This window comes from Triticum urartu, chromosome 7A (assembly GCF_056163025.1).
Source record: "Triticum urartu cultivar PI428250 chromosome 7A, HENAU_Tu73, whole genome shotgun sequence".
NCBI lineage: Eukaryota > Viridiplantae > Streptophyta > Magnoliopsida > Poales > Poaceae > Triticum > Triticum urartu.
In genome coordinates, this window is record NC_141879.1 from 676,153,635 (window position 1) to 676,169,951 (window position 16,317).

At 41.0% G+C, this 16,317-nt stretch overlaps 2 protein-coding genes across 2 annotated transcripts; both read right to left on the reverse strand.

The window, feature by feature from the left end:
* Positions 1-386: 386 nt before the first annotated feature.
* On the reverse strand, positions 387-1,096 carry LOC125522575 (cortical cell-delineating protein-like). The gene has a single exon (XM_048687626.2). The coding sequence runs from the start codon at positions 1,046-1,048 to the stop codon at positions 647-649; it is 402 nt and encodes a 133-aa protein (XP_048543583.1). The 5' UTR covers positions 1,049-1,096; the 3' UTR covers positions 387-646.
* A 4,934-nt stretch (positions 1,097-6,030) lies between these two features.
* On the reverse strand, positions 6,031-6,774 carry LOC125522399 (cortical cell-delineating protein-like). The gene has a single exon (XM_048687460.2). The coding sequence runs from the start codon at positions 6,708-6,710 to the stop codon at positions 6,309-6,311; it is 402 nt and encodes a 133-aa protein (XP_048543417.1). The 5' UTR covers positions 6,711-6,774; the 3' UTR covers positions 6,031-6,308.
* Positions 6,775-16,317: the final 9,543 nt, after the last annotated feature.

A 16,317-nucleotide genomic window follows, 5' to 3' on the forward strand; every position in this document is an offset into this window, starting at 1 on the left:
ATCAAATGAACAATTCTATAAATACCACAACTCAAAAGATATAAGTGCAATGCATAGAGCATTCTATAAATTCATGACCAATGTGCATATCTCCCTATGAAATGTGATCATGATATGATGATTGTAAAATACCAACAAGCAAAGCAAACAAAAATGCAAAGGACGCTCCAAGAATAACACATATCATGTGAACAAATAAAAATTAGACGCTTGAGACTTCTTGAATATTTTTTGGGGTGCCTTGGGCATTTCCAAGCTTAGGCTTTTGCCTCTTCTTATTTGTCTCATATCGATATCTCCCCTAGATCTTAAAAACTTCATCCACACAAAACTTCATACAACTTTTATTAAAAGGTTAGTAAACATATGAACAATTTAACTTCATGTACTGTCAAGACAACTTTGTATATCCTTGTACAAATACATGAATCATGCATTTAGATACCATAACGAGATACACTGATCATTGATCAATCACAAGTTTATCAAGCATGCATGCACGAGCCAGGGAGCCCACGCAAACACCTGACATATAGTGCCTGCACTGGAACATAGAAAATATACGTGTGGTGCGTACGTATGACATGCAAACTAGTTACGAGTACAACGATTATGTATGTATAATATTCATCGATAGCTCGATGGATCAGATAGGGCAGGTGAAGTCGGAGGGGCACTTCTTGCCGCACTGGTTGAGGAGGAGGACGAGGTCGATGGGGACGTTGAGCTCGATGCCGAGGATGTTGGCCCTGATGGCGGTGCAGAGGCACACGGCGGCGTCAAGGTCGGCGAGCCCGCCCAGGAGCGGGCAGCACTGCTCGTTCGCCGGCACGCCGATCTTGAGCTTCACTAGGTTCAGCACGTCGGCGCACACGCCCAGCTTCAGCGTGTTGATCGGGCAGCTGCCCCCGCCGGTCGATGGCACGACAGGCGGTGGGCGGATCGGTGGGGTAGGTACGACCGGCGGGCAGTAGGGTCCGCAGCCCTGGGCGGCGGCAAGGAGGACCAGGTTCAGGGCGAGGAAGAGGGCGAGCTTGGAGGGCGTCATTGCTCTTACTGGTCTGTGGGTAAGCTTGTCAGGCTTTGCTAGCTTGGGATGGTTTTCTTGGGTTGTTTGGGGTGGTATTTATAGGCCGGGTGTAGTGTGCAAGTGCATGCAAGTGACTCGTTCATGTCATGATCAGTCCAGCTAATTAATTTGACTCTTGACGTAATTTGTAAAGATTATGTGCAACCGTTCATTATTGTACTAGCATGTTACGTGTGTATACCACCATTGGAGCATAATCTGTTCACTAAAGAACAAAACCTCATAGCTGAGCCATGAGACTTTCATTTAGTTTCCAAAAAATAGTACTCCCATATGCGTATTGTCTGCTGTGTGCATATAAATATTTGATGGTTTTACAAGTGTATAGCCATAATAATCTGGATCATAGCAACGGACAAAGGAATATATCGGGCATGGCAGCGCTACGAGCTGGCATACGCCAATCATCCGGGTCACGAGAGACGTATATAGGCCATTGCGTTGCATATGGTTTTGATTCCATGTGTCTACATTACGTTTGATACTTTGGTTTGTTCTACTGGCTCGTTGGCATGCATGGACACGTATGCTTACCTAGCTGTATAATTATTAGTAAATCTGTATCCATTGGTTATGTTGACGAATAACAGTTTGTTTAATTCACATCTAGATATTTTTTTAAGAATGTCATATCTAAGCTCTCACAAATATATAATGCAGGAACAAGAAACAAAAAATACTAGGACAAAAAAAATACAGTTTGTCTAATTCACATCTAGATGTTTTTTAAGGATGTCACATCTAAACTCCCACAAATATATATAATACAGCAACAAGAAACAAAAAAAGGACAAAAAAACCACAAACAGAATGGACATCAGCTTAGATGTGACATAAGTATGTCACATCTAGATGTGTCCTAGACAGACCCAAAAAAATAGACCACAAACAGAGTGGATATCAGCTTAGATGTATGTCACATCTAGATGTGTCCTAGACAGACCCGACAATAATACCAACTAGATGATACCCCGCACGTTGCTGCGATAATCGGTTGCAATATATTTTTAGTTTTATTAGATTTGATTGTGTGGCATATAATATTTAGATTAATAAAAATTTAACCAAACTTAGGAATACATCCGACTTATTATATTTGATCGTGTATAGTTGTAATAAGTACAATAACAGAATTAAAAAATCTCATGCATGGTTGAATTTGATGTTGAGCATTTTTCATGCATAGTTGCATGTTGAGGTGGGTCTTATCCCATCCATAATTGTATGGTGATGTGGATGCTTGCATGTTGAGATAAAATAAGATAGTGCGGATGAACTTCTTACGCCCCAAGAAGACGGCGAAAATTTACCCTGGAGCTCCGTTGTGTATGTCCCAATGGACAAACTAAGGGAGGATCAAAGCCCGAAAGACAAACTCGAAGAAAAACTGTTGCCATCCACACGAGTGCCGCATCTGTGGGGACTAAAAACCCTAATCTAAACTACTAACTGGAGCGAAGCCACCAAAATTTTTCCACTGCCATGATCATTGGAAAAAAAATATTATCCCACCGCCACTGGCCGCCGAAACGGCAGGCAAAGGGGAGGGCTAGATGAAAAGCAACCGTTAATATCTCTTCAAGTGAACGTGCTTGAACAATCGCATGGAGGTTTTTCTTGGCGTTGATTGGACCATCCATGCTTAATTAATTTCCTAATAAACAAACGAGCACTTCTGCCTTTTTGGCTTCATTAATTGCAGAAATTAAAGGAACATTAGACACAATAATTAAGAGGGGTTTTGTTGGGTGTTGGTTGGCTAGTTTTTCATGAGAAAACTTCCATTCTATTCATCTTCAATAATAAGTACAACAAACACTTGGAAACAATTACAAGCACTTAATTGAGTTGAAGGCGCGCCGCCGTCATCGCCCCTCCCTCTCTGGAGCCACGCAAAACTTGTTGTAGTAGACAGTCGGGAACTCATCGTGCTAAGGCCCCATAGGACCAGCGGAGTAGAACAACAACCATCGCCGATGAAGAGTAGCGTAGACGAAGGATCCAACCTAAAGACACACCAACATATATGAACTATGACCAGATCCGAGCTAATCCACCAAGGAAGATCTGCCGTAGACATGCCTCCATACCTCCACCAATGATGCTAGACACACCACCAGGATGGGTGCTTGGCAGGGAGAACCTTATTCCATTTTTAGGAGCCGCCGCAGTCTCGTCTTTCTGAGAAGGACACAAACCTAACAGAACTTGAAGAAACACATAAAAACATAGCCCTCCACCGGTAAGGGCCGAAATTCACCAAGCCGCCATGGACCTAAGGCATCGAAAACGAGACGGACAGGCGGTGACGCGTTGGCCGGCTATTTTCGTGTGAAATAATCACTTGGGGAGAACAAGGCGCACTAGATGCATGACGACTTGTACTCTTGGATTATCAGTTTTTCATTAGGCGCCCTATGAACTTGGAAGGAGTAAATACTTTGTTTGCTTTAAGTATGACCATTGTAGCCCGCCTAATTGTACAATAAAACTGAAACACCATTGAGTTGGCCTCAGATACCTAAAGCAAACTCAACATGTTCCGAGTTTATGTATTTCATGGGCTGATTCATGAAATATTTTATTACTCGAAGTCTTAAATGTAAAATCTTGATAGTCGTAGTGATGAGGATGCAACATCCAAATATGTTCAGCAAGGCCGAAAGCCAACCTAGTGACCTTGACATTGGCCAGACTTTCGACTTAGACCCATCTTCTAGATGAGTGCCTCTATCATCTTGAGGAACAAGTCAACCAACCATGACACTCAGGGGGGCATGGTCGGCGCGACCAGTGGTGGCACGCATGAACTTGTGAATCGGCCCAAGCCATATAACCCTAATTGAGCACGGTGAGGGTCGATCTGCGTCGATGTGACTCACAGTGTCGACCGTGGCATTGGACTCTCTCCGGACAACGGATCGGCGCCATGAAGGAGGTGTGGCACAAGAGAAGGAATACGAGTTCGGGAAGGGAGATAGATCCGCGGTGTTCGACTGCCTGGCATGGTAAAGGCGGGGGGAGAGGGAGTGGTGATGGATACATGTGGAGTGGGCGGGAGGTTGGATTGTACTAAATTTAAGGGGTGGCGTCAAAGAGAACATTGATCGGCCCTAGAATAAGCCAATCAGTATTAACATCCCATCACTAGCCGCCTTTAAAATATTCATAAAAAAGAGTTATATCACTCCAAAAAATTGTTCACGCCCTTAAATATCTTCACACGTTTAAAAACTTTTTCATCACATGTTTTAAAAGTTCATACAATGTAAGTATTTGTTTGCATAATTATCAAAAAAAATATTTTTTTAGCATTAAAAAAGTTCACAGTTAGAAAAAATGTTCATGACCTTTAAAAAATATTCTATGTGTGTTTCAAAAATGTTCTTCAGGTATTTTTAAAATATTCAATAAGCATATGAGAAATGTTCAACATGTATTTGAAAAAATGGTCAACGAGTATGAAAAAATATTTAATGTGTATTTGAAAAATGTTCAACATGTATTCATACAATATAATTTCTTCTGTGTAACTATGAAAAGAATGTTTTGAACCATTCAAACATGTTCATGACATTTGAAAATATATTTGCATGTTTAAAAAGAATCTTCATAACATTTATGATACATGTTTAAAGTGTGTTTAGAAAATGTTCATTGTGTATTGAAAAGATGTTCAATGTGTGCTTAACAAATACAGTACTAAACATGTATTTGGAAAAATATTCAAGGAGGATTTGAAATATGGTTAAAGTGTATCTTAATATTGTTCAACTTGTGTACAGAAAATGTTTAAACTGTATTCAAAAAATTCAACTTCTATTTTGAAAAACATAAATAAAGAACGATGAAAACCAATAACAAAAACGCATGGAACCTTCCCAAAATCAGCCAAACCGGGTGGAAGATTCCACAAACCGGTCTTGCAAGCTACCGAAAACCGCTAGTTGCTAATTTGGGCCGGCCCACTTTGTCGATCCCTGCAGGTGAGGTCAATGGATGACTCGCAATTGGCGAGATATAGCTCCCGTGCTTATGTCTCGCGGGTAACACATGCGGGATACTTAGTGATCCACTGATGTGCACCCGGGAGGTACCTAGTGAGCCAACCATTTAGGTCCGTTATATTTATTCTCTTATAGGAGCCGACTAGATTTATTTACAGGTGATTGTTTTTTGAAAAACAACTAAAAATGGCCAAGAGGGAAGAAAAATTCCAAGGAATCATAAAATAGTTCGAAAATATGGAAAAAGTTTGCCAATTTATGAAATGTTTGTCAATTTTAAAAAATGTTCTCGGATTTCAAAATTGTTGAATGCAAAAAATGTTCATCAATTCAAAAAATTATCATGGATTTGAAAATTTGTTCACACAATCACAATAATCTTGGATTCATAAATTGTTTACAGTAATAAATAGTTCATGAAGTTGAGGCATTCAAAAAATGTTCCAAAATCAAAAAATGTTCGTAAATTCAGAACATGTTCCTGAATTAGAAAGAAATTCGCAGATTAAAAACATCTCTGAATACAAAAATTGATTGCGGATGCAGAAAATGTTCATAAGCATTTGTGTTCATACAGGTGAGTGTATGTGAGCACCTGCGAGTGTACCGTGCTCAGAAAAAACTTAAGTATGCATGCATGCACTTATGACATCTACCAGTGTACATATGGCATGCGGAGTAATCAGTAGTGCGATGCATGCATGCTTGGTTTTTTATGGATCAGTGAACATAAGATGTAAAAGGTGGCATTAGAGAAGAAGAAAATATTCAGCATGACTTTTAATTTTATCAAGGATCATTTAGGCAAAACAGAAAGATGTATCTAATGCATGGGTAAAGATGTGAATCTGATCATGATTGATGCAATCATGCATGCGCTTACATATGAATATACAACTCATGCTGGCATATCACGGGTCGAATTAACCCAACTTGAAGTCTTAAACAAACTTTTCATTCCAGGTACGTGTACAAGGATGTATATCCTTTTACAAATATTCAAATCATGCATTTACTACCATAACAGGATACAATGACATTGATCAATCACAAGCCTATCAAGCATGCATGCACGAGCGAGGGAGCCCATGCAAACGCCTGACATACGAACTGTAACAGAAAAATCATACGTATAATGCGCGCGTATGACAAGCAAACTGGTTACGAGTTGACGATTATGCATGTATAACATTCATCCATGGATGGATGAATCAGATGGGGCAGGTGAAGTTCGCGGGGCACTTCTTGCCGCACTGGTTGAGGAGGAGGGTCAGGTCGATGGGGACGTCGAGCTTGATGCCGAGGATGTTGGCCCTGATGGCGGTGCAGAGGCACACAGCGGCGTCGAGGTCGGCGAGCCCGCCCAGGAGCGGGCAACACTGCTCGTTCGCCGGCACACCGATCCTGAGCTTCAGCAGGTTCAGCACGTTGGCGCACACGCCCAGCTTCAGCGTGTTGATCGGGCAGCTGCCCCCGCCAGTCGATGGCACGACAGGCGGTGGGCGGATCGGCGGGGTAGGAACGACAGGCGGGCAGTTGGGCCCGCAACCCTGTACGGCGGCGAGGAGGATCAGGTTCAGGGCGAGGAAGAGGGCGAGCTTAGACGGCGCCATTGCTCTTACTGGTCTGTGGGGAAGCTTGGCAGGCTTTGCTAGCTTGGGATGGTTTTCTTGGGTTGCTTGCGCTGTTATTTATTTCTTGGGATGCAGTGTGCAAGTGCATGCAAGTGACTCGTTCGTGTCATGGTCAGTGGAGCTAATTAATTCGAATCTTGACGTAATTTGTAAAGATTATGTGCAACCGTTCATTATTGTACTAGCATGTTACGTACGTGTGTATCACCGTTGGAGCATGATCTGTTCGCTAAAGAACAAAACCTGATAGCTGAGCCATGAGACTTTGCTTTAGTTTCCGGAAAAAAAGTACTCCCATATGCATATTGTCTGATGTGTGCATATAAATATTTGATGGCTTTACAAGTGTATAGCCATAATAATCTGGAGCATAGCTAGGGACAAAGGAAATATATCGGGCATGGCGGCGCTACGAGCTGGCATACCCCGATCATCCGGGTCACGGGAGGCGTATATAGACCATTGTGTTGTATGGTTTTGATTTCATGTGTCTACTTTACGTTTCATACTTTGGTTTATTCTACTGGCTTGTTGGCATGCATGGACACGAATGCTCAGCTAGCCGTAAAATTATTGTTTAATGACCCATTGGTAGAGCTGACCAATAATATCAACTATAGATGATACCATGCGCGTTGCTGCGGAAATTCGCTGCAATATATTTCAATTAGATTTGATTGCGTGGCATATATATTTAGATCAATATAAATTTAACAAAAATTAGAAAGACATATAACTTATTATATTTGATGATGTATAGTTGTAAAATATTAATTAAATATAAGTATAATAATAGAATTAAAAAAATCACGGCGGGACTTTTCCATCCATACATGCAAAGTTGCATGTTGAGGTGGGTCTTATCCCATCCACAATTATATGATGATGTGGATGCTTGCATATTGAGATAAATAAGACCATGGAGCAAGATAGAGCCCAATTTTTCTTGTTTCTAAAAAGGATCCAGATCAATGTTCATTGGAAGTACAAAGCATCTCTTTTTTTTGCGAGCGGAAGTACAAAGCATCTCAAACATAATAAAATTACATCCAAATTTCGAAACCACCGAATAATCACTATCGTTGATAGAACGAGCCTCCGACACGCCTCTGTCACACCAGGCAAAAACAATAAATGTGAAGAAAGAGAAAGAGAGAAGCTAGAATCTGCTCAAGTGCTCATCACTCGCACGATATCGAGCAAATACCCCCGCGTCGTCCCTAGGGCGGCTCGGGGGAACCCTAGGAACGCCACCGCCGCCCCCCTCTACATCACGCCCCCCCTCCCGCCGCCGCCGGATGAGTCCGCCGGGCGAAGCCCGCGTCGGAGGACGGTGGCGGCGGGGATCTCCGCTCGCTCGGCGGCCTAGGTCGCTGGCGTGAGCCCGTGGTTGTGGGAGTCTCGTCCTCGGCGTCTCCGGCCGGCGTGGCAGCTGCTCGGCGCGGCGTCCTCGACCTCTCGCAGGTGATGGGCTGCCGGCTGCCTGTGGCTGCCTCGATGCGACGGCGTCCCGAGGTTTCAGATCTGGCCGTGGCGGGCTCGGCCGATCTGGCCCGTTGGCTTCGGCCGGCGGTGAGGTTGGTGGTCATGCGTGGTGATGGCGCCGCCGCCGCCGCGCATGAGGTGCTTGGGCCAGTGGGTTCGCATGCTGGCGGCGCTGGGGTTCCCCCATCCTCGTCCGGCAGCGTGAGGGTGTGGAGGTAGGGTTGCTCCGGGCAAAAGCCGACGGCGCGGTGTCTGCAGATGTCGCTCTCCTCCTGGGGGCCGTTGTGGAGTTCTCCGACCTCCTCCGCTCTCGGGTCACTTTCTTCGGGTGAAAGCCCAGGACCTGCGGTGCAGGACCAGACGATGGCATGACATCGCTTCCCCTCCTGAGGGCGTCGTCTTGAAGATCGTGATTCCCTGCGTGCTTTCCCAGAGCTGGACTTGCACGACATCGCGGCAGGTGGCCGGCGATGCGCTCAGAGGTGGAGCGGTGTTTCCTCCTCCGCATCGAAGACGGCGGATCTCGGCGGTGTGGTGCAGCGGAGACTCGGCGCCCGATGCGTGTAGGTGGACTCGCGCAGGAGAAGGTGGCTGTCTGGCGTCATGGTGGCGTCGATGGCAGAGTGGACTAACAAGGTAGAAGCCTCAATATCTGCTCTGAAGACGGACCTGTGGAAGATGGCGGCGGCGACACATGTGAGTGCGTCAGACCGGTTTGTGCCCCAGACCCGGTATGTGGCTCTGCTGGGGTTTCCGGCTTTTGATGGTAGGTTTAGGTGAGTGGTCTGGGTATTTGGCCCAGCTAGCATCCCTTCATCATATGGATAGGAGTAGTGGCATATGTTGCCAAGATGGCGGATTCAGGCATATTGTTGTAATACTTTGTAAGGTCAACGAGAATAATCAATAAAGTGGCCACATGCATCTTCCAGATGCAGAGGCCGGGGGTCATTCTCCTTTTCTAAAAAAAAGAATTTGGCCAAGCCATACAAGCCTAACTGAGCATGGTGAGAGCCGATCTGCATCGACGCAACTCACAGTGCCAACCGTGGCATCAGACTCTCTCTGAACAATGGATATGCATCATGAGGGAGGGGCGGTACACGGGAAGGAATACAAGTTCGGGAAGGGAGAGAGATTTGCAGCAGTCCACGGCCAGGACGGTAAAGGCCAGGAATGACTCGTGCTGGATACATGTGGATTGTGGAGTGGGTGGGAGATTGGAATGTACTAAATTTAAGGGGCCGCGTCAAAGACAACATTGGCTGGCCCTTAAAATATTCACAAAAAAGAGTTATATCACTCCAAAAAATTGTTCATCGCCTTTAAAATATCTTCACACATTTTAAAAATTGTTCGTGACAAGTTTTAAATGTTTGTATAGTGTAAATATTTGTTTACATAATTTTCAAAAAAAATATTTACCTCTAAATAAAGCTTCAGGACATTTCAACAATTGTTCACAGTTTATAAAAAAAATGTTCAAGACCTTTTTGAAAAATGTTCTATGTGTGTTTTTAAAAAAAAATCGTGTATTTCAAAATAGTCAATGAGCATTTGAGAAATGTTTAACATGTATTTGAAAAAAACGATCAACGAGTATTTTAAAAATCTTCAATGTGTATTCATACAATGTAATTTCTTTTGCATAATTACGGAAAGAATGTTTTGTACCATTCAAACATGTTCATGATATTTGAAAATATGTTCACACATTTAAAAAATCTTCGTAACATTTATGATACATGTTCAATGTGCGTTTAAAAAATGTCATCAGTTATTTAGAAGATGTTGAATGTGCATTTAACAAATATTAAACATGTATTTGGAAAAATATTTGATGAGTATTTGCAAATTGGTTAAACTGTATCTTAAAAATGTTCAACTGGTATACAAAATATGTTCAATGCGTATTTAAAAAATATCAAATTGAATTTTTGAAAAAAACTAAAAAAACATAAATAAAGGCCAATGAAAAGTAATAATGAAAAACACACAAAAAAATGCATGGAACCTTCTCAAAATTACGGTCTTTGAAGCTACCCAAATCCGCTAGTTGGTAACTTGGGCCGGCCCACTTTGTGATCCCCTATAGAGATGAGGCCAATGGATGACTCATAATAGGCGAGATATAGCTCCTGCACTCTTGTCTCGCGCGTAACTTAGTGATCGACTGATGCGCACGGGGCAGTACCTACTGAGCCGACCAATTAGGTCCGTTATATTTATTCGCGTGTAGAAGCCGACCCGGTTGGTTTACATGTTTTATTTTTGAAAAATAGATAAAAATGTACATAAGGGACGTGAGCAAGTTTCCAACAGAAAATCCAAGGAATCATAAAATAGTTTGCAAATATGAAAAACAAAGTTAGCCAATTTATCAATTTTTTGTAAAATTTGAAAAAATACTTACGGATTCCAAATGTTGAATGAATTCAGAAAATTATCGTAGATTTTAAAAAAGTTCACAAATTCATCAAAATGTTGGATTCATAAATTATCCGCATTCATAAATAGTTCATGAATATAAAATTATTCCAGATTCAAAAAATATTCCCAAATTCAATAAATTTTCATAAATTTCGTATGAATTAGAAGAAGGTTTGTGGATTAAAAATCATCTCAATAAAAATTGATTGCATATTTAGAAAATGTATGTGATTTGAAAATATTCAATAATCTAAAACTTAAAATGAAAACAGAAGAAACGGAAAATAGAAGAAAGCGCAAGAAAACCAGTAAAACCAACAAAAAGAAATATATATATATATAAACTGGTTCAAAGATGGTTCTAGAACCCTCCCAAAACCAGTGAAAAAAGATACGCAAAATTAATTTTGGCGAGCCTAGAAAAGAAAAGATGGGGCGCAGGAGTATGCAATATGGATCAGGGATCGTCTGCCATGAGTGCTTCTTCTATTATAGGAAGTTGTTTGGGGCCCAAGTGCAGAGGTTTGTAGCCTCTCTTTTTTTGCGAGTATAGAGGTCTGTGGCCTTAAGTGGCTGACTTAAGATTTATCGAACATGTATGAGTATTTGTACTACGACCATCGATCAACACATGCACACAGAAATACACTACGTGCCTCAGTCCCCAATGAGACCAATGAGATTATCAGTTTCACTAGCGTTTCTAGTTATAAGGATTAATGCAACTTGTGTTTGGAAGTGATAATAGTAATGGAAGTAATAAAAGTTCAGATTGTAAACAAAAATAAAGGTGCATTTATTGAGGTTGAAAGCAATATGGATAAATGTATAGGATCCATAGTTTCACTAGTGGTACCTCTCTATAAAAGATAATATGACATGGTGAATAAATTGCAGTTGCGTATTGATTAAATTACAGTTTTTATGATTATGATCATACATGGCATAATTGCATATACATGAACAAACATCTATAGACTGTTAATCCACCAAATTTTATAACTAATACTCCAGTCCAGGACCACTATTCAACATGCATCTCAAAGTATTAATTAAAACAATGTATTGCATTAAGTATGATGACATGATGTATATAGTATATTGTCTTCACCCTGCATTTAAAAAACAACTACGCAACTATTTTTTTATTCTTAGTGGCAACAACACAATAAATCTTTTCCACTTTCTATCATTGTAGTAGATTAATTGTAAGATTGAACATGAAGACCATTCACCTAATCATCGCCAGTACCCGACTAATAGATCATCAGAGAGCATATACGTCTATAAATTATGCATCAAGAAATTCCTATAAATCCATGAATAGAACATATATAAATATTATCATAAACTAACAATTAATTCATGGCACCGCAACAAACACAACATAAAGATTGCATTAGACGGATCAGAACCATGTAGGACATCTAATGTGATCATTTTATTGAAGAACATAAGAGAACTTCTCATCTAACTACTACTATGGACCCATAGTCCAAAGAAAACTACTCACCCACGGTCCGTGGGCTTAGTGGTAGCAAGGATGATGTAGATGGTCGATGTGAGGAATTTCTCCTGCGATAGAATACCAGAAAAGGCCTATAAATTGGATCGTGGCGGATCAGAGAGGTGTGGTGGCAAAAAATCCTGCTAAATATGATGAAGGGTTTTGGGTCAATATAAAGGCATAGGCACTGGAGGAGTGCATGTGGGGTCCATGTAGCCCTCGGCCACGAGCAAGTGGTGTGTGGAGCTTATGGACACCGCCTTCCACCTCTCTCGTGCTTCCTGAAACTGAAAGAAACCTCATCATTTGGTGCACACTAACCTGATGAAGCTCAACCCTCTCTTGAACTGAGCTACTTCCTCTTTTTCTAACAAAAAGTTCGAGTAGTTCAATGAAAGAAGCGTCAAGCTTTCTTCCATCCTCCTAGCTCCTCGAGCTTACACCCGCTCGATGCCTTTTTCATTGTTCGTTCTGAGGTGGATTCGAACCACTCTCCGCGTTTGGATTTCAAGTCTGAAAGGCCCGGCGAAAGAGGATTTTTAGTCCGATGCCCACTGCCAGCCAGAACGGGAATTTTTCACTTCACGCCCACAATTGGCGCACTTGAAACTTGCCGATGTATCTTTTTTTGTTATTTTGTTCCCCCAAAAATTGATTTCCTAAAAAGGCCAAAAACAACATAAAACAGAAACTCACACTAGATAGTGAATTAATAGGTTAGTCCAAAATAATAATAATAATTGATGCCAAAATCTATGCAATGACGGTATAATTGGAACATAAAATAAAAAAAATTATAGATATGTCTAGAACATATCAATATGCAGTGCAATATATCGCTTAAAGTGGCCGCTAAGAGATAATAACACGTGCTCGCTTCAACATAGCTCGGTAGCTTCACCACGGGAGCTCCTAACCGGCGCTCTCAGCGCCGGTTTTGACTACTGGCGCTCGAAGGTGGTGCTACTTGGGTCGGCCCAGCAAATCTTCGTTCGCTAGCTCGTGGGCAGCGCGATAAAATAACAGAAAATGTAGCGCTGCGGAGGATCGAACTCGCACCACTATTAAAACGTAGGACCTTAGCAAACCACCACAACAACTGTGTGGTAGCGATCAATTCAGGGAGCGAACTTTTTTAAGAATACGTGACAGTGCAATTAATTGCACATTTCTATTGTTTACTGTAGCACTTTGATTCGCGAATTGTTTCAAAAGTATTATGGAAATGTGTTTTTTAATGTAAAAGGAAAAAAACTAAAACTTCACATATTTAAAAAAATCAGTATTAAAATAAAAGGCAAGAATACGAAAAAGTTCATCTGTTCACAAAAGTTCAAAAAGAAAAAGAGTTCATCGATTTTGAAAAGAGTTCATCGAATTGAAAAAATTCATAGGTTTTGAAAAGAGTTCATCGATTTTGAAAAAAATTCAACGACTTGGAAATAAGTTCATCGATTTGTAAAAGGAGTTCATCGGTTTTGAAAAAGAGTTCATCGGTTTTGGAAAAAAGTTCATCGATTTGGAAAAAGAGTTCATCAATTTTGAAAAGAGTTCATCAATTTGGAAAAAGAGTTCATCAATTTTGAAAAAGATTTCATCAATTTGGAAAAAGAGTTCATCAATTTGAAAAAAAATCATTGATTTGGAAAAAAGAGTTCATCGATTTTGAAAAAAAGATCATCCATTTTGAAAAACAATTCACAAATTTGAAGAGGTTCATCAGATTTTGAAAAAAAATCACGCATTTAACAAAGAAAAATAAAAATAAAAAGAACAAAAGAACAAAACCGTTCCAACAAAGGAGAAAAAGGAACAGGATAAAGGAAAAAAGAATGAAGAATGAAGAAAATAGTTGATAATGAACAAAACAGCGAAGAAGACCGAAATGAACATATCTGGTGTGGTTGGCCGGTTGGTTACTGCGGCATGCATTGAAAGAAGATGTCGAGGGATCAAATCCCTCCCACGCGTTTCTATTTTTTTTTGCGGGATAAAAGCAGAAGAAAGAACGTAGATGGGCCAAGCCCACGTCGCTGAGGGGTATGCGCCCGTTAGTGAAAACAGCTAAAACGGGCGCAGCGGGCGCTGTTTAGGATTTGCCTTCACCACGGGCAAACGCTCGTCTACATGGGCCAGGCCAGCTCAGGTTTTGTAGAGAGCGCTCATCTACATGTGTCTAGCCCAACGAGCGATAAAACAATCACACGTCTGCCAACAGCGATTGTTACCTTGTTTATTTTTCTAGTTAGGCATTATTATATTTAAAATGTCCATGATTCTTAAAACAATATTGTGAATTCAAAATATGTTCACAACCTTAATATTTTTTACGAATTTGTAAACTATTTGTGAATATAAAAATTAACCAAGGATCCAAAAAGTGTTCGCCAATTAAAAAAGTGTTCCATAATTTGAAGTAAATTCCTGAACTAAAAAAAATCATGAATACAAATGTTAGATAATTAAAAAAATGGTCATGCATTTTAAAAAGTTACATGAATTTAAAATGTTCACAAATTCAGAAACTTCTTGGTGAATATGAAAAAAAATGACCCAAAATTTTAAGAACGTTCACACATGCAGAGAATTCTTAGTGAATTTGAAAAATGAAGCAAAGTTTTAAAATGTTGGTGAATTTAAAAACTTCCATGGATTTGCAAAATATTCACATATTTGGAAAAAGAAATAAGGGATTACAAAACAAAATTATTAATTCTAAAAAAATCATGAGGTTGAAGAAATCATCATGAATTCAAAACATATTAACCAAATCAAAAAATTATAATGAAAATGAACAAGGTTCTTAAAATTAAAACATATTCATGAATTTGGATAAAGAAAAAAGAAAAAGAAATGAAAAAACACTAAATTTTAAAAATAGCAAGCCACAAATATGAAAAATAAAATACTAAGAAAAATGCAGGATTTTTTTTTCGAAAACACTAACGCCCACACGCATGTGGCAACATTGCAACTCGCCCACACGCTTGGATCACTATCTAGTTAAGTTTGCACGAATCTTGACACTCCGAGACAGTTTTCGCGTGCCACGTAGGACAAGGCCGGTGTGTGCGTGTTGGAGTGGTCGTCCACACGCCCCACAGCACGCGGTTGCCAGCTGCGCTGTGTGGGCGAAGTAGTTTCTGCCCATACAGCCACCACCTAGTCCATGCGCATGTGGGCGAATTGCTTTTCGCCCACACGACAGTCGTACGTTGTTGGATGGCAACTGCAGTTGCGCGTACATGACAACTAGACAAACACACATGGCAACTATGAATTGTTTGCTAGAAGCAACTGCAGTTGCGCATACGTGGCAATCAGATAAACATTCATGGCAACGGTGATTAACCACACGTGGCAACTAGGTAAACACACATGGCAACTATTGTTTGACCACATGTGGCAAGTAGTTAATCACACATGACAACTATGGTTTGATTACACGCGGCAACTATCATAAATTAGACATGACAACTATAGTTAACCAAAACAGAGAGAGTTGCCATACTTTTACAACCATATTTGCCATCCCGGATAACTAAATCTGCCATCCCGGATGGCAACTAAATCGTCATCCGCGGGTATCTAATGTAGCTGCGTCAGGACGTCTGGACATATTTGCTTCGTGACACACGCGCGGAGTAAGGATGAATAGTACTTGTTGGACATGTGGCACGAAGTAGCTGCGCCCACATGTGTGACAATTCTACTGTTCGCCCACACACAACCCGTGTGGGCTGCCCCCTGCTCATGCCACACACGGCGTGTGGGTGAATGCTTTTTATGCCACACGTGTGATGGATATCGGCATCCATTTTTTTGCCGCAAATCTTCCAGAAACCGGCTGAGAGGCATCCCAAAAGCATGCCAAAACCGGCTTAGTATTTTTGGTACGCCACACTGCTGATAATTTTTTTTCATTGATTGCAATTTTTTGTTGATAGCTTACCAGTGTCTAGGGAGCTGATGAAGAAAAGGATAATGGCCTTCTAAAAATTTGCACATAAGCTTGTGTTAGTGGCCATTGAAATTTGCATGAAAAGTTAGGCCATGAAACCGCCGACTAACGCAGGAAGCCATGAAGTGCCCTGTGTACTGCAAGAGAGGAAGGAGCCAGTCAAGAGCTCAGGAGGGCTTGAAACGCCACCGGAGCAGAAAACG

What these genes read in the sequence shown, in the direction of transcription:
- LOC125522575 (XM_048687626.2), bottom strand. Translation starts at nt 1,048, where the DNA reads ATGACGCCCTCCAAGCTCGCCCTCTTCCTCGCCCTGAACCTGGTCCTC.
- LOC125522399 (XM_048687460.2), bottom strand. Translation starts at nt 6,710, where the DNA reads ATGGCGCCGTCTAAGCTCGCCCTCTTCCTCGCCCTGAACCTGATCCTC.